Source organism: Lottia gigantea (genome assembly GCF_000327385.1).
Source record: "Lottia gigantea unplaced genomic scaffold LOTGIsca_96, whole genome shotgun sequence".
In the NCBI taxonomy this organism is placed as follows: domain Eukaryota; kingdom Metazoa; phylum Mollusca; class Gastropoda; family Lottiidae; genus Lottia; species Lottia gigantea.
The window spans coordinates 400,871-420,314 of NW_008711113.1; the positions used below are offsets into that span (position 1 = coordinate 400,871).

At 37.0% G+C, this 19,444-nt stretch overlaps 2 protein-coding genes across 2 annotated transcripts; both read right to left on the reverse strand.

The window, feature by feature from the left end:
• Positions 1-100: 100 nt before the first annotated feature.
• Positions 101-844, reverse strand: LOTGIDRAFT_65488 (hypothetical protein; the record flags this gene model as incomplete). The annotated part of the gene is made up of 1 exon (XM_009068898.1): positions 101-844. A coding segment is annotated over one exon (744 nt), but the record flags the coding sequence as incomplete, so codon positions are not given.
• Positions 845-6,596: 5,752 nt separating this feature from the next.
• On the reverse strand, positions 6,597-7,598 carry LOTGIDRAFT_65428 (hypothetical protein; the record flags this gene model as incomplete). Its single annotated transcript, XM_009068897.1, has 1 exon — positions 6,597-7,598. A coding segment is annotated over one exon (1,002 nt), but the record flags the coding sequence as incomplete, so codon positions are not given.
• Between the last annotated feature and the right edge of the window lie 11,846 nt (positions 7,599-19,444).

Here is a 19,444-nt window from a genome sequence, read left to right on the forward strand (position 1 = left end):
AAAGAACTAAAGCGTATTTTTCCCTCGAATTCAAAACCTTATCTAGTTGGATTTCAAGATCCCACGCAAACGTATTCGGGTCCGTTTTGTTGAACTCAACCATTCCTTTGTACAATTTCTTCATGACCTCTTCCCGAGAATTCTTGATGATGCTTTGGACGAGGCCACCGCCCATCATTCCCCATTTCCAGCCTTCCAAATTAACCAATTCATCCAAACTGGAAAACGGACGCGTTTCGATCTTCTCTGTCAATTTTGCCGTAAGGTTTCCAACGTAAGTCGCAGTTAAAACGACTGCGAAGAACCAAAAGTGCGCTACTAAAATGCGAGCTGACGTTTTCTTAGGCCATAATCCATTTCCATTCAACGATACAAATCCCAAGACGGATGTTAAAGAGGAAAAGAATTTCAAAAGGGTCCGTTTTTTAGTGACATAAAATGAAGAATTTTGATCAAAATTTTCGTCAATCAGGTAAAATAAAATTCCAACAACTATCACAGTCGCAAGAAAACAGACGTAAACGTAACCGCTAAGTGGTCGGAAGAGTTTTATCCAATTGCTGTCCTCGGAGATGTCTTTGCGGAAGATGACTCCCAAATTCTGATTGATATACATGGGCAGAATGAAGTCAATTACTTCCAGTCGTTCACTTGATATGGTAAAATCTGCTACGACCATGTCAACTTTTTGGTAGAACAATTGTCCAGTCAAACCATTCCACGTGCCGTTAACGACAGCGCCGTATCGTCGGTCCGGCGTCTCCACAAACGAGTATGTAAAATTGAGCTGCTGTGCTAGAATTGTAGTTAAGTCAGATAAAATTCCGGTGTATATGGTATTATTGTTTTCATCGTACCTCTTTGAAATAAATTGGTCTATATAAACAGTACCGATTTGAAGATGACGACCATTAAACTTATACTGTATATTTGGAAAGAGTTCGTCAACAGAACACTTGACGTTAGTTTGAAGACATGGAACTTCCTTTCTGTGTTGTCCATCCACGACAGAAGTTGCCTCTAAAGTCCCTTTCTTACACTGTAAAAGTATGACATGTGTCAATTCGAATGGTTGTTCGAAATTAAAATGATCGAAAATAATCCATTGTGAATTTGTTCTGAAATTGGTCGTCCTGTTCGATTCATAATCCAAAACATTTGTCAATTCTAAAAATGGGATAGTGCTTTCATTCAAAATAAAAAGGAACCCGTCCGCAACGTCATACGACGTAAGGAGGATGCGTTTCATATATTCACGACTCTTGTTAGTGACATCATACGTACACATTTGTAATCCGTAAGCCTTCTCGTCTAACGCATCAAAAATATATCGTAAGTCGAAATCGTCTTCTGTCGAATGAATGATTACTACACTTTTCCACGACACTGTACGCATTATCTGCGACAACAATGTATAATCATTTACACAGCAAAGCTGATTCTGCTTGGGCAACTTCTCCAAATTGCTGCCGATACTTAAATTCGATTCACAAACCAGTACCACGAATATAATGGAAATTACAAAAGTTCTGCCACAACAATTAGCCATAGCCTTTTCCCATTTCATACTTAGCACGCTTATTCAAACTACATCCAAAGGAAAATGTTAAGACAAATATTCTAAATTGCTGCCGATTCTTAAAATCGATTCACAAACCATCATCATGAAAGTGAAGAAAATTACAGAAGGTCTGCCGCAAGAATTAGCCATTGCCTTCTCCTATTACATACTTAGCACGTTTGTTTGGGTAATCGTCACGAACAGCACACATTCAATAACAGTATTTGTAAAGCATAAGCTTCTGGGTTGTAATCTGGGTTAGTTTGTGTCAGCCCAGTCCAGGTCAAATCGGCTGTACATGTAAATGGGTACGGATAATCCGAGAAAGATCAATGCCAAAAGATTATACATAATTATTTCCAAAAATGCCCCACCATTACTTTTAATTCCAAAGTTCCAAAACTATCAATACGAATATTTTCGTCAATGTTTATTGATGCCAGATTTCACCGCATCATAACTGAAACTAACGTAATTAGTGACCGCCCACATTTACAAATATCAATATAAAAAATTAATTATCGATCCAGGGCCTCGACATAGTACTACCAAAACTTTCAAATTTAGTCGAACTCCAAGAGCTACATATTTGGTCTACACAAATCACTCATAATTTCCAGTCAAAAATTGAAAAATCCGTCTGAAAGCTTTAAGAACCAGTATGTTTATTTGTTTCTTCACCCTACGTCCAACTTGGAAACGTTAACTCTTATTTCCAGAAAAGCTGTCCTCTGTATCTGTAACACAAGGCGACAGCATTAGATAATCTCTAGTCAATTAAACTCCATTAGTTTATTAGATTCGACTGTATAGCGTACAAATACTTAAAACTGTTTTCATTTCCTCAAGTCCATAACAATTTGCTCCAGTTTATCAAGAAATATTTATCAAACCGTTCTATAATTACATTTAATGTGTTATCAATGTTTTGATCTACCCATACTAATGTTGACAATCTACAACTATTAATTGCGAGAATGTTTAATTAAGGCGGTGCCATAACTTGGTATTTGATGTGATCTGATAAGTCAGGAATATCGGCAATCACATTTATAAAGCTCAAACGCTGTATTTGAATAGCACAGTTTCATAATTCAGTCGTTAACTTTTTATTCGTGTATGTTTACGACGTTTGAATAGCTCAGTCGTTGAAGAGTTGGATTGACGTTTGCTACGCGATTAGATGCCGTAGGTTCAAATCCGTCTGAAGGCTAGCAAAATACGGATACCAATGCTTCCAGTATCATCTTCAAAATGATCAAGGTATTACTAACTTCGTCTTATACCTTGACTGCATTAGCCACTCCTCCGGTATCACGACGACTTGATTGGATTGTACGCTAGAATAACAAAACAGAAAGAAATTATGATTTACTGTTAATAGACTTTTGTCGAGGCCTCTGATAGGCTGAAACTAGTGTTCGCACTAATCAAACACTGCATTTACAAACTTCCATTATACAAGAATAGTGGCAATTGTGGTCAAGGTATAAGCTTAACCGTTGTGAATATGGTCCGGTGTAGGCTTTCACAACCCCTACCCACCTACGTTAACCTCTCTGCTCTTGTTGTAACAATTTTCAAAACATTTTCACTACGAGTCAAAACCTTCCTTCAAGAAATGCCCCTTCTCTTGAGAAACCAATTGATTCAAACAAGACAACCTCATCAAGACCGTCCTTCTCAGTTTCAATCGAAGTGGGCACCAGGTTAATTTTGAGCAGGTGGTACTCAACTGTCATGGAGACTCAAACCACAGTTTTCGTCGCCTACAAGCCTACCACTTGGACGTACAACTGCCCTCTAAGAACAACAACTTTACTGTACAATCTTTAACCCTTACAATAGTCGCATAATAACACATATTATTCTTCAATCAATATTTTCTAGGTAATCAAGTCGGGCGAGAAACGTGTTTATGTCTGTACATCGATCGTCACGATTTATTCATTGATCATGTACAAAGTCCACAAGATTCAAATTTCATCAATTACAGCCATCATCAGATGTTCCACTTAAAGGAAGGTGGGTCAGTAAATGACTAGTTAATGTTCGCTTCCAACGGAGGATGATATCACTTTGTTGGTAGGTGACAAGATAACGTCGCGTCCAGTAGATGCTGGTATCGCACACTAAGAAGTTGTTGGTAGATGTATTTAAACGTCCGCCTAATTGATATCGTAGCCAAGGAAGTTGTTGGTTGATGACAAGATAACGTCCACTTCCAGCTAACTGATATCATAGAATATGTAGTTGTTGGTTGATGACAAGTTAACGTCCGGCTCCAGCTAACTGATATCATAGACTAGGTAGTTGTTGGTTGATGACAAGTTAACGTCCGCTTCCAGATAACTGATATCATAGACTAGGTAGTTGTTAGTTGATGACAAGATAACGTCCGCTTCCAGATAACTGACATCGCAACCTAGGTATATTCTAGTAGATGACAAGTGAGCTTTCATTTGGAAGATGGACCTGGTTAGTTGGTTGATTGGTAGGTGACAAGATAACGTCGCGACAATCAGATGCTGATATCGCAGCCAAAGTAGTTGTTGGTAGTCGTAGTTGGATTGGTTCAATTTCATGACACTATTATTAGTAGTTGAGAATCCACTTCAAGGCCATAATTCATCATTTACGGAGATTTGATTTGAATGCTTGTAAATGGTTTTCAAAAGTACCAGATCGTTACGAAAATTGCGTTATTCCTTCAAATATTCCTAAAACTTCTGTTTTTTCTCCCAATAGTTCTGATCTTTTGCCTATCGGGGTTGGTCGATAGCTTTAGCAGTCAACAAAACTCGTCATTGAGGTAATGTTGGGACTCTTCAACAATGGGATTTGGACAAAATTCACGACGATCACTACCGTGATAACAGACCACTCAGCTGCTTGAAGCCCACACCAAGAAAGACGGTACAGGCAAATGGCTTACTAGCTGCAGTTTTGGTAGTAATATTTGGAGTAGGTTTGGCGTTCATTGTGTTGCTTCTGGAATGGGTTCCAAGATTCTGTAAAAGCTGTCGTAAAGATGACGATATTGATGAAATGAAATATTAGATTGCTTTTTTCCTTATTAAAGTAGACCCTATCCAATGGTTAGAGTACATTTAGAAACAAAACACGTTACGGTTTTTGAAGATTAGTATTAAGTCCATGCATATGACGAAAATCGTATTCCATGTCATTTCAGTTTAATCATGTGTGGACTGATTATTTATGATATTGTTGTCTCCCTTAAATTGTAAAAATTAAAGTTTCTGTAATACTGAAGTTTGAGCCATTAGTTCACTCATTTGATTGGTTACGTCGAGCGAATGGTGGCTGTAGGTTGCGATCTCGATCAGCGTGTGAAACTCTGATGACCTTTGAATAAGTCATAATTCCAGTGACCCAGCTGTACATGGATGCGGATAATCCTCGAAAAATCAATGCAAAGTGGTTTGGCCAAGAACCAGCTGGTACCTACTGTGAACCTTAGTTGTTATCCTTGTAAAATATAGTTGGTTCTTTCTTTCTTTCGTTTCTGTAGAATCTGACCAACGTCTACTGTAGATTTTAACGTTAAAAGTAAAATTCCAACAAGAAACCTTGACAAGAAACAAAACGACTTTTTATGTAGCGAAAAAAAAACCCATCGGAAGCTATATAAGTGTTGCTGCAAACAACGCCCACTCTACTCGGGGAACGTTACCCATATACGTTAACGCCATTGAAACACCGTTCATAATTGAAATGTTTATTGTTTATTCCCATCAGTCCCATACACGTGTAAATACAGTCTGAATACGTTTACAAGACAATATATGACAAACATTGAGTTGATAATGGCACAGGCCTACACGACCACATGTTGACGTTAAACGTTTCTACAGCAGCTTACACGACTATACACGACTACACGATTACACGGTTTAGCTGAAAATACAATAAGGATTTATAAGATAGTGTTTACTCATAAACGTAAATATAACACCAATGCCTTTGGTTAATAAATAAGCTGACATGACGTGCAAATTACAGACACCAAGTAGGCCTAGGCCCACGGTCTACGATACAATGACAAACACGTTAGTTATTTACGTTAATACGTTAAGCTAGCAATTGACCTTCACTATAGTCATACTCTATGCGTTTTGCGTTATTAATATACATAATTATTTGTGACTAAAACTTACAACTTATGAGGGGATATGGGGCGTTATGTATGCGTTCTATTGATTTGTCTGTAAAAACAATGGCGGCGTTATTATTAAAGAAAGTTGCAAGTTCGTTTTGTCTTCATCGTTAAATTAGGGTTGCGTTCGTTTTATACAAATAGGTCTACACGTATCAATTAGACTCTGTCACACAAGTAACTTTTATTTATAACTTTTACATTACTTAGCAATCCATAAATAACTAAAGCAGTTTCCAGAAACAACAGAAGCAACATTTTAATTATTGTAGTAACAATCCTATGGTTTAGTATTATCGATAAGGCTTTTATCATGATGATTTGATCTTGAGATAGGTCGAGATGATAGGCTACTGGGTTCAACTGGGTTTTAAGGAAAAAGAAAGGGCTGACATGGTGAATGTTAAGATCGGATGGTCGGACAATTCAGAACTGTTGATTCAAATCTAGTTATTATTTGTTTAAATCTAAACACAAACAACAAACATGCCGACATTAAAGCGTTTACGTAAACTTATTACATAGTTTGTAGCGTCAAGTGTAAGAGTCTACAGTTTACAAGCACAAAAATATATAGCCTTGCACATACCAGACAGTTGAATGTCGAAAACATACATCGGTATTTCAATAAGGCGGACACTTTTTAATCATTTCAAACGAAAATTACTCTTTACAAATCAGATACTTCGGCTATTTTCTGCGTAATTCATTAAACAAAATTTCCACGATTAGGATCACAGCCGACAATCCTATCCCAAAACCAAAAATTAATACCAAGCCAAGCATATCAACAACGTACATTGGGCGATTCGTTTTAGACACTTTACAGTGTGTTGGTCGGTGGTCTACGTAATGCCCATCTTGCAGTAACTGCAATATACCGTTATTTGACAAAGCCCACATCGTCTGTTCAAGATCGTGTTTCAGATAAGAGTCTTTAGTCACAGCCAAAGCAAGCCCAAGAGAGCTGATAACATTGTCCACGATAGCAAAGTTGCAATGGGTGCTGTTTAACATATAGAATTTGGGATCCAAAAGAACTAAAGCGTATTTTTCCCTCAAATTCAAAACCTTGTCTAAATGGACTTCAAAATCCCACGCAAACGTATTCGGGTCCGTTTTGTTGAACTCAACCATCGCTTCGTACAATTTCTTCATGACCCCTTCCCGAGAATTCTTGATGATGCTTTGGACGAGACCACCGCCCATCATTCCCCATTTCCAGCCTTCCAAATTAACCAATTCATCCAAACTGGAAAACGGACGCGTTTCGATCTTCTCTGTCAATTTTGCCGTAAGGTTTCCAACGTAAGTCGCAGTTAAAACGACTGCGAAGAACCAAAAGTGCGCTACTAAAATGCGAGCTGACGTTTTCTTAGGCCATAATCCATTTCCATTCAACGATACAAATCCCAAGACGGGTGTTAAAGAGGAAAAGAATTTCAAAAGGGTCCGTTTTTTAGTGACATAAAATGAAGAATTTTGATCAAAATTTTCGTCAATCAGGTAAAATAAAATTCCAACAACTATCACAGTCGCAAGAAGACAGACGTACACGTAACCGCTAAGTGGTCGGAACAGTTTTATCCAATTACTGTCCTCGGAGATGTCTTTGCGGAAGATGACTCCCAAATTCTGATTGATATACATGGGCAGAATGAAGTCAATTACTTCCAGTCGTTCACTTGATATGGTAAAATCTGCTACGACCATGTCAACTTTTTGGTAGAACAATTGTCCAGTCAAACCATTCCACGTGCCGTTAACGACAGCGCCGTATCGTCGGTCCGGCGTCTCCACAAACGAGTATGTAAAATTTAGCTGCTGTGCTAGAATTGTGGTTAAGTCAGATAAAATTCCGGTGTATATGGTATTATTGTTTTCATCGTACCTCTTTGAAATAAATTGGTCTATATAAACAGTACCGATTTGAAGATGACGACCATTAAACTTATACTTTATATTTGGAAAGATTTCGTCAACAGAACACTTGACGTTATTTTGAAGACATGGAACTTCCTTTCTGTGTTGTCCATCCACGACAGAAATTGCCTCTAAAGTCCCTTTCTTACACTGTAAAAGTATGACATGTTTCAATTCCAATGGTTGTTCGAAATTGAAATGATCGAAAATAATCCATTGTGAATTTGTTCTGAAATTGGTCGTCCTGTTCGATTCATAATCCAAAACGTTTGTCAATTCTAAGAATGGGACAGTGCTTTCATTCAAAATAAAAAGGAACCCGTCCGCACCGTCATACGACGTAAGGAGGATGCGTTTCATATATTCACGACTCTTGTTAGTGACATCATACGTACACATTTGTAATCCGTAAGCCTTCTCGTCTAACGAATCAAAAATATATCGTAAGTCGAAATCGTCTTCTGTCGAATGGATGATTGCTACACTTTTCCACGACAATGTACGCATTATCTGCGACAACAATGAATAATCATTTACACAGTAAAGCTGATCCTGCTTGAGAAACTTCTCCAAATTACTGCCGATACTTAAATTCGATTCACAAACCAGTATCAGAAATAAAAAGGACACTACAAAAGTTCTGCCGCAACAATTAGCCATTGCCTTTTCCCATTACATACTTAGCACGCTTATTCAAACTACATCCTAAGGAAAATGTTTAGACAAATATTCTAAATTGCTGCCGATTCTTAAAATCGATTCACAAACCATCATCATGAAAGTGAAGAAAATTACAGAAGTTCTGCCGCAAGAATTAGCCATTGTCTTCTCCTATTACATACTTAGCATGTTTGTTTGGTAAATCGTCACGAACAGCACACATTCAATAACAGTATTTGTAAAGGATAAGCTTCTGGGTTGTAATCTGGGTTAGTTTGTGTCAGCCCAGTCCAGGTCAAATCGGCTGTATTTGTAAATGGGTACAGATAATCCGAGAAAGATCAATGCCAAATGGTTCAACCAAGGACCAGCTTGTAGAAGGGATCCTTAGTGAACCTAACTAAGTTATCCTTGTGCAAAATGATTCTTTCTTCATTTCTTTTATATTGTGAAAATCATATTTTACACGAATTAATGCGAAATCTGTTATCTCAGTGTTCAAGAATATATGTGTTTTTTAGTTTCATTTGCTTATAGATATTTCAAAAAGCAGTCCGATTTTCCAAAAATGCTCCACCATTACTTTTATTTCCAAAGTTCCAAAACTATCAATACGAATATTTTCGTCAATGTTTATTGAAGCCAGATTTCACCTCATCATAACTGAAACTAACGTAATCAGTCGCACGCAATTACTAATATCAACAAAGTCTCGACATAGTCCTACCAAAACTTTCAAATTTAGTCAAACTCCGAGAGCTACATATTTGGTCTACACAAATCACTCGGAATTTCCAGTCAAAAATTGAAATTCTGTCTGAAAGCTTTCAGAATCAGTATGTTCGTTTTTTTTGTTTCGTCCAACTTTGAAACGTTAACTCTTATTTCCAGAAAAGCTGTCCTCTGTATCTGTAACACAAGGCGACAGCATTAGATAATCTCTAGTCAATTAAACTCCATTAGTTTATAATTCTATAATTGCAGTTAATGTGTTATCAATGTTTTAATCTACCCTTACTAATGTTGACAATCTACAACTATTAATTGCGAAAATGTTTGATTTAGGCGTTGTCATAATTTGGTCTTAGATGTGATCTAATAAGTAAGAAACATCACATTTATAAAGCTCAAACGCTGTAAGTTTCATAATATGTTCAGTCGTTAACAATTTTATTCGTGTATGTTTACGACGTTGGAATAGCTCAGTCGTTGGGGGGTTGGATTGGCTATTTATGCCGTAGGTTCGAATCCGTCTCAAGGTTAGCAAATTACGGATACCAATGCTTCCGGCATCTACTTCACAATGGTTAAGGTATAACGAAATACGCCTTATACCTTGATTGCAATAGTCACTGTTCTGGTATCGCGACGATATGATTGGACCGTCCGCCAGCGAATTTAGCCAACTACAGCCCTCGACACAAAGACATTATGGTTTAATGTTAATAGACTTTTGTCGAGGCCTCTGATTGGCTGAATTGAATAGTGTTCGCTCCAACCAAACACTTCATTTACAAACTTCCATAATACAAGAATATGGGTTATTGTAGTCAAGGTATAAGTTCGTAATAGCTTAACCATTTCACAACCACAACCCACCTACGTCCACTAATCTGCTCTTGATGTAACAATTTTCAAAACATTTTCACTACGAGTCAAAGCCTTCCTTCAAAAAATGCCCCTATTCTTGAGAAACCAATTCATTCAAAAAATCTCATACTTCTACCTAATGACTACCTCATCAAGACCACCCTTGTCTGTTTCAATCGAACCAGGTTAATTTTGAGCAGGTGGTACTCAACTGTCATGGAGGCTCAAAACACAGTTTTTGTCGCATATGGACGTACAACTGCCCTCTAAGAACAATAACTTTACTGTACTTAGTCTTTTAATTTTTTAAGTCGTTATTGCCAATTTTAACCCTTACAATAGTCGCATAATAACACATATCATTCTTCAACCAATATTTTCTAGGTAATCAAGTCTAGCGAGAAACGTGTTTATGTCTGTACATCGATCGTCACGTATTATGCATTAATCATGTACAAAGTCCACAAGATTCAAATTTCATCAATTACAGCCATTATCAGATGTTACTCTTACAGAAAGGTGGGTCAGTAAATGACTAGTTAATGTTCGCTTCCATCTGAGGTTGATATCACAGACTAGGTAGTTTTCAGTAGATAACGTTGCGTCCAGTAGATACTGGTATCGCAGACTAAGAAGTTGTTGGTAGATGCATGTTAACATCCACCTAACTGATATCGTAGTCAAGGAAGTTGTTGGTAGATTGTAAGTTAACGTCCGCTTCCAGCTAACTGATATCATAGAATAGGTAGTTGTTGGTTGATGACAAGTTAACGTCCGCTTCCAGATAACTGATATCGCAACCTAGGTATATTCTGGTAGATGACAAGTTAACGTTCATTTCCAGCAGATGCTGATTTCGCAGACTAGGTAGTTGGAAGATGGATCTAGGTTGGTTGGTAGGTGACAAGATAACGTCGCGTCAAGCAGATGCTGATATAGCAGCCTAAGTAGTTGTTGGTAGTCGTAGTTGGATTGGTTAAATTTCATGACTCTGCACTATTATTTTAAAGGCCAGAATTCATCATTTACGGAGATTGATTTTGGGCCTTGAATGCTTGTAAATGGTCTTCAAAAGTACCAGATCGGTACGAAAATTGCGTTATTCCTAAAACTAGGCTTTTCACTTATCCTGTTTTTTCTTCCAATAGTTCAGATCTTTTGTCAGAAAATTGGGTACCCGAATTTGTTCGTCTTGTTAATAAAAACTACATTAGGAAATACGGGATACGGATATTTTTTTTTATTATGCAGTCCTACGTCATGACTGAGTCCGAAGTAATGTTCGCACACGGATAACCAGGAATACACAGTTGTCAATCAAACAATTTAAAAGCTTTTCAATGACTACGTGCATAAAGTTGTTAGCATAAACATAAGTTCTATTTACTTGGTGATCTGATAAAATCGACTTAGAACCTGATGTACTGTGGTACACTAATGTCTAACTTGTAGAGTGGTTGTACTTAATTTCCTTCATTTGTGGTATGCCTCCCACGTACTTTTAACTAGTGGTGTGGTTATACTTATTGTTCGTCATGAAATGCGGTGAGCTTCCAACGTACGTCTAACTAGTAGTGTGGTTGTACTTTTTGTTCCTCATGAAATGCTATGTGCTTCCAACGTATGTCTAACTAGTAGTGTGGTTGTACTTAATGTCCTTCATTTGTAGTACACTTTCCACGTACGTCTAACTGATAGTGTGGTTGCACTTAATGTCCTTCATTTGTAGTACACTTTACACTTTCCGTTGCTATGTGCTTCCAACATATGTCTAACTAGTAGTGTGGTTGTACTTAATGTCCTTCATTTGTGGTACACTTTCCATGTACGTCTAACTGATAGTGTGGTTACACTTAATGTCCGCCATAAAATGTGGAATGCTTCCAACGTACGTCGAACTCGTAGTGTTGTACTTCATTTCCTTAATGTACAGTAGAATTCTCGTTGGTCTAGGATCTGGATTTCGATCCTATCATGGTCCCGCATTTTTCAGATTGTCCGCCATAAAATGCGGAATGCTTCCAACGTACGTCCAACTCATGGTCCCGCATTTTTCGGATTTTTTTTATCCGAATCCTTCTGTTAGTGATGCAAGTCGAAGGGTTGACATGGAGTTAGTGTCTAGTCGTTCGTATACGTTATACCTTCACCGTTTGCTATATTACAAACAGCTGTTGTAGTATATTGGCCTGATTATATTTATAAAATGTCAGTTATCTCCCTTCTTTGGGCAACGGGATAAGCTGAAGTTCAGAAATGGGCATAAGAAACTACGTGTCATGTGTGCGTAGTTATAAATGGCTCAACTACCATAGGACTGATTGAACCAAGTATACGAGCCCCCAACCCTAAGGAGGCCCAAACCTCAGAAAAAAAAATACAAAAATTAAAATTTACCAAATTTATAATTATAATCACAATAAGCAACCAATGATATATTAATGAGTGAAATAACTTAACATAAGAGATGTCTTTCAAATTTCAAATTAACAGCCATTAAATTTAATTACAGAAGGGTTTCAGAATGCAGGTAACCATAATAAGTTAAAAAAATTCCCGGGGCAGAGGCCCCAACCCACATAAGTCCACAGGCCCTCACTAAACTAGTTGAGCCACTGGTCGTTACATATGTGGAAAAGTATTCTTGTCTTTTCAGAGCTGTTACTTTTAACAGACAACACGTATTTACTGTCAAAAATCTCCGTCAACGTAACTGTGACGAATGTCACGAATTTCACAACGAATCACCAGCGAATCTAATTAAGAGAAACATATCGTTAACCACTAATGAAAAAAGACAACATAATGGAATAATGTTTTAACACCATGAAGAATCGTCGACGAACATAAAAATGGCAACCCATCTTCACAATGTCAACCTATTACGATCTCAGACTGCATTAACCACGATTCTAGTGTCACAGAAGCTCTTCAAACAAATCATTTGCCAATTTTTAATCAAGGTATAAGACGAAGTTCGTACAAGCTTGACAGTTGTCGATTGAAATCGTAATAAAACACAGAAGCAAGATGCAAGAAGGCAAGAATCAGCGTTAATAATGACAACTCCAATGAACTCCCTAAAAAAGAAGCTGTAACCACACCTCATTCAGTATCATTTTCTAATCAATTTGCGTCCTCTGTCCCTAAAGATAGGATCCCATCTACCAACACTAGAAAATCCAATTATATAAAGGTTTATGTCTCTGCTGTTTTGATAATAATGACAGGCAATGTCATGTAATGAGCGGGAAATATTGCCAGGATAGCGGCATTAGCGTACTATTTTCAAACTGTCGAGGAATCTTTAACGTACACAGCCTGTTGCACACTGGGCCTCGGTTTATTGTCCCATCAAAACGACTAGACTCTTATACCATGACTTGTATCACAGAAAAAAGGAAACTAGGACGTCAGATAAAAACAGTATATTTTTTGCATTATTGAATAAAAAGATTTGATAGCGGATACATTCGAGTCTTGTTCCCATAAGAAAAGGGAAATAGAAAAATATTACTTGTCAATTGTGCGACAAAAGGCATCTTACCGAGCAAGCCGGAGATAGAGAGGCCAAATGAATAGACCAAAACCTCTACTTGTAGGTCAATTTAAACAGATAGCTTGCCATACAAGATAATGAAAGCCCACTGGCAGTTTTGATTTCAAATAAGAATAGTTGACAGTACAGTAACAATTACCAGTATAAAATATAAAGTCATACGGGTTTTAGAACAAGGGCAATGACTCGTACTAAAATATTTTCAATTTTTTTTTATTGTCCATAGGGTTTGCCTTCCAGAGTGTTAACGAGTAATTGTGGAGCGGGGGTGACGCCAATATACGCCCCACATGTCATGTGGGCGTATAAAAGAGGTCATATCTTCGAAATCTTTCATAGCTCTGTGTTCAACTCTTCATTAGGTCTATGATATATAAATATTTCAATGTAATCCCATTCCCAATAAATTAACACACAATGTCATTTGATAATGGAATCATTCCCCTCTCCAGAAATGTCACAGAAATTTAACCATCTTAACCTTTTGTTAATGTCGATCGATGTTGATTTAAACAAATTAATGAACAGAACTGACGTATTGGTTTCGTTCATTACTCAAAGGAGAAACTGCCAACTTGTCACGGTCTGTCTTCCGTGTTACCGAAACAATAAATTTTTGTTCACTTTCTTATGAGGGATTAATTTTTTGACATTTTACACGCCTACATTACATCAGCAAAGTCAACATCGGAGGCGAACTAAACAAGCGTTGAATATAATGAAAATTGAAATGCCAATTATTATTACTGCGATTTGGGATGAGTTATAAATTCTTCGATTCCTTGTTTAAGAGTTCTTGCCCTTGGCGTTATCAAATATTGAATGATAATGGCCATATTGAATATGATTTTGACCATTTTACATAGTAGACTTTTATACGTTGGTGAGAATAGAACTTTAATACCCTGCCGACGTCAGGCTACACCTTGTGGTAGGATCGGATCGCTTAATGATTACTTTGTACGAGAAAGTCCATACATAGGTTAAATTTCCCTCCATGCATTGCAGGCTGAGCGCTAATGTCCCTTGGTTATTTGGAAAATAGCGAGTCAATTTCGCTTTCGTGACAGAATTTGCCTCATTGCACACTGCATGGCATTCTCCAATTTGGATCAGAAAAGTAGGAGGTTTTTTTTTACATTTATAAAATATAATATGTGCACCAGGCCACCCAAGGAAAGATCATTCTTCCACTCCGACCATGGTTTACAATCTCTATGTCCTGAATAAAAACGATCGGTATGCCGATTTGTACTTTTTACCATTCACGAACTAAGATCAAGAAGATAATACTTCAAGTGCTATCAAAGACTTTCCAATAATACAACCTTGGCTCAATGAACAATTTTCTGTTCGATTGACTCGAGTCCCTTGGTAATAATGGTTTGATGAACGAAATAACATCTGAACAATATAATATCATTATGGTCGTTTATGTTGGACTACTAACATGAACTAAGATCCATAATCCATAATAATAACGCTGGAATGGATAACAATGATGGCCAAAAAAAACATAAATAACGTCTGAAAAATGGAACATACTCTTAGTTGGCCATGATTACAAACTAACTGATGTAACATGATCTAAGTAAACGCTGGCGCACACTTGCCGATTTATTTTACCTTACGCGATGCGTTAAATTATCAGTCGGTGCACACTTATCGATTTTTTTATTGCTAGTTGGGAGCCTCTGGCGCCTTCTAGCAGAGCTACCATAAACAATATTTCATCCAGATTGAAAATGAAGTGGCAGAGGGGCAGAAAACGTATACTTTTTGCGCTACGTTTGTCTGGGAATGGGAGATGAAGACAGTGAGTTCGTGAAAACTGCCATGCTGAAGTGAGCACGTGATACGTCAAAAAATCAGTAAGTGTGCGCCAATCTTCTGACTAATGAAATGTAGAACTGAAAAAAAAAACTGGTAACGCTAGAATGTTAATGAATTGAAATTGCTATTTATCAGCTCTTGATAAAATTTAAATGAATTGAAATGAAGTTATACGCCTTCATTGTCTGCATTGATAAAACTAAAAACACAATCCTCACAGTAAGGCGATTCGGACTATAAGGCAATAGAATATTAATTCATTTTAAGGAAACAATGTTATAGTTTTGATCTATATAAGGCGGTACTTGATACATTTATTGTCGACTATGACAATCAGCCTACGACACGCCTCGGGTCGATAAAAGTCGCTGAAAGGACTGGAGTATGGTCCATTCGATTCTAGTAGCACTATGGAAGGATTCTATCACACAGTTTTACGTTATGCAGTTTTTTTCTTATTTTTAATCTGCGTTGCATCTGGTAAGTTTAAAGCTTTTTTCTGATTTCTTAATTCAATTATTACAGGCTCAAAGAAAATATTTTTATGAATCACTTGTAATTTTGGGAATAGTGACGTTGCATTTCATGATTTGTTTTTTGATTACTGCACAATTCAACGAAATTGTCTCCTAATTTTTTTGTTAAGTGCCTTTCCTAGTATACAATGTTCAATTTTGGAATTTCCGTCGGATTAATGACAACTACAGAAAAATATATCCCTTACCATGTCTGAAAGTTTTAACCAGTTAATTTTGAGAACGGCAAATCTATTAAGAAGTTGCTTTTCAATAAGCTCATTCCGTTTTTTAATTCGTGTTTGATCAAGTAGATACATAGAGGTTAAATAGCAAAATTTAGAAATCTTCTCACGTATAACTTAAAACGTTCATGAAAATTGTGCACACTGCCACTTTAAGTGGAATACGGTAAATAAACTTCATTTAGTAAAAAGTCAGTAACATTTAAATGGGTATTCCGCTTTTGGTAAAAAGTTTGTATTTTGGCTCGATGTTATTAGTTGAAACCTTCGAAATACGTAAAAGACATATTTCTCTATAATTATGCGTTTATTTTACTCAAATCCGTACAGTAGTTTCCATACAGCTTCCAAAAAGCATAACGAAGTTAAAAATCTTACGTAATGTTTTTAAATATTTTTGGCGTTTAAAAATTAACGGCTTTATTTCTTTAGTTAAAACTTTCAGATACGCTAAGGGCACATTTCTCTAGATTTTGGTGTGTAGTTTTGACAAATTTGAGTCAAAAAAGCGGAATGTCCCTTTAAATGGTATAATGTGATAAGGAATTTTATAAACAATTTGAAACAGTTATCGTTTTTCTGATCTAATTCTTCGTTGTATTAGCTGGTATTATCAAAGGTACGTTTTCATTTCCGATGTATTTCCGGAAAGATGTTGCCATGTTGCCTTAAGTTCAGATAATGTCATGAAAACGATCTATCAATTTACCTAGATTCTCTTTTCGATCGACGGGGGGTTTCCTGTCTATCTTTAATTCTGAAAATGTTATCTTGATATAATCAAGTAACCCCATAGTGTCTCTATAAATTTGTCGGCAACACTATTATAACATTGTTGTAACAACATCCTGTCGATGTCTTTGATGTATTTCATCATATCTATATTTAGTTCAGCAGGTGTCCAATATGCTTAGTAAGATGTAAGGTTACATGATTTAACTTAATCTAGTCAGTTGCAGACAGGACACTGAAGAGACAACATGGTTGCAGCACTGATGTGGTGTTGTTCTGGTGGCCTGCTGTCCTGTCGGGAGGTTGCAACTCGGGAGTAATTCAAATATAGTCAGATTAGTCGGTATAAGAGAGAGAGTTAGGACGGAAAAGTTTGTAGTGTATGCGCTGCGTCTCCTTGTCTGGGGTGTTCGGATATCTCTGTTGTTTTCATGTGATGTACATGAACTCTACATAAAGTTTTGGATCATTCTAATCTCGTCTGTTTCTGTGTGGAATCAGATAACAATGACGTTTGCATGGACACGTTCGCTGGAATTCTTATCTGATCTTGGGTCAAGCAATCAAATTTGATGCTGACAGTCGAGCGTTCTAGACCTTGATAATCATTCGACGTGGAAGATTGTTTTCGATCGACAGAGATGGGAGTCGGATAAGCTCTGTGTAAGACACCTTGCTTGCTTAGTCTGAGGTCCAGGTACTTCGGAAAATAGGTTGAGATGATAACTTTGGATTTTTTCCACCATCTTCTTCTGTCAGTGAATCAAGATGGAGAGACTGACTTGGAAAATCCGTCTAGTTGTTCGGATGGGACAATAATCAGAGGTCCAGTGTTCCACAGGATTTGCAGATGGAAATCAAAAGATAACCAGAAAACGCTGACGATTTGCCAGAATTTCCCTCATGAATCACTCCTTTGGGACTCCTTCAGAGCAGGAGAAAAGGACATGAAATTGTATCATCTTGACCCAAGCGAGTGTCCAACAAATCTTCAGTTTCAAAAATTCTATCAGACAAATAATAGGATTGACATAGAGTAGCCACAATATGCCGCGACTTTCCCTCATTGATCACTGCTCGACGGCTTCGTTAGTTCAATCCGGAAAAGAAGAATAATACGTTAACTGTATCATTTTGACCCGAGCGAGTGTCCATCCTATCTTCCGTTTCAACAACTCTATCTAACATGTAATAGGTGACAGGTCTAACATAGAGTTCGAATCAGATATTAAGATCAACCACATGACAATGGTGTCAGACTGCCATTAGTGCCAGTCACTGCTAATCTAATAAATTCTAACTTATCAAATAAGAGTTTCTTGAAATGGAATCTAAACTTTGTGCACTTTTACAATATAATCTAAGAAATGGAGCGTTGCACCCCAGAATCAGACCTGAAGTTTCAAATGTGTACAGTGGTACAACACAGTCTAAAAATGTATCGTTTTACAATGTAATCTGAAGTATTTAACAAAATGTACAGTGGTATAACCGAATCTTAGTATGAACCTTTTACAAAGAAACTAAGTAACAGTCTAAAAAATGTACCGTTTTACAACAGAATCTAAATAGCGGTCTTAAATATGTACATTTTACAATATAATCTGACTTGGAGTCTAACATGTGTAAACTTAAAAATCTGAATTACAGTCTAAAAGATGTATAGTGGTACCAACGAATCTCTGTAACAGTCTAGTGTATGAACACTTTACAAAGAACCTAAATAACAGTCTAAAGAATGTACCGTTTTACAACAGAATCTGAAAAAAGTCTACAGTTTTACAGAATCCGACCTTCAGTCTAATATATGTACAGTTTTACAACAGAATCCGACTTTACAATGTAAAAAATGTATCAAATAAGAAAATCTCACGATGTCGTTAAGTAGGATGTAAAACTCCAATCCATTTCATTTCTGGTGTAAACAAATGAAATTTACCCCAGGATGCCATTGTTAACATATCTAATATGAATTAAATTGTAATCCCTTGGCAGTTGTCATACCTTTGTGTACAGTTCTAATATATGAATCATATTTCCTGTGCTTTGTCAACAACAATTGGATCAGGGTAAACAATCAATCTGTATGATTAGTGTTGTATTTAGGTCCTTGATGGGCAGCATGATTGCAGGGTACAGTTTGGACTAAGATACATCATGATTGATTGGTACGGTACGGCATGATTAGCGGTATGATTTGAAATACATCTAAGATCATTAACTGGACAGCATGATTGCAGAGTTGGTATGATTTGACTAGGATACATCATAATTGCGGGGTACGATATGATTTGACTAGGATACATCATAATTGCGGGGTAAGGTATGATTTGACTAGGCTACATCATAATTGCGGAGTACGGCAAGATTTGACTAGGATATATCATAATTGCGGGGTAAGTTATGATTTGACTAGGCTACATCATAATTGCGGGGTACGGCATGATTTGACTAGGATACATCATAATTGCGGGGTACGGCATGGTTTGACTAGGCTACATCATAATTGCGGGGTACGGCATGATTTGACTAGGATATATATTAATTGCGGGGTAAGTTAAGATATGACTGGGATACATCATAATTGCTGGGTACGATATGATTTGACCGGGATATACCATGCTTGCAGCGTATACTAGGTTGAAGGGC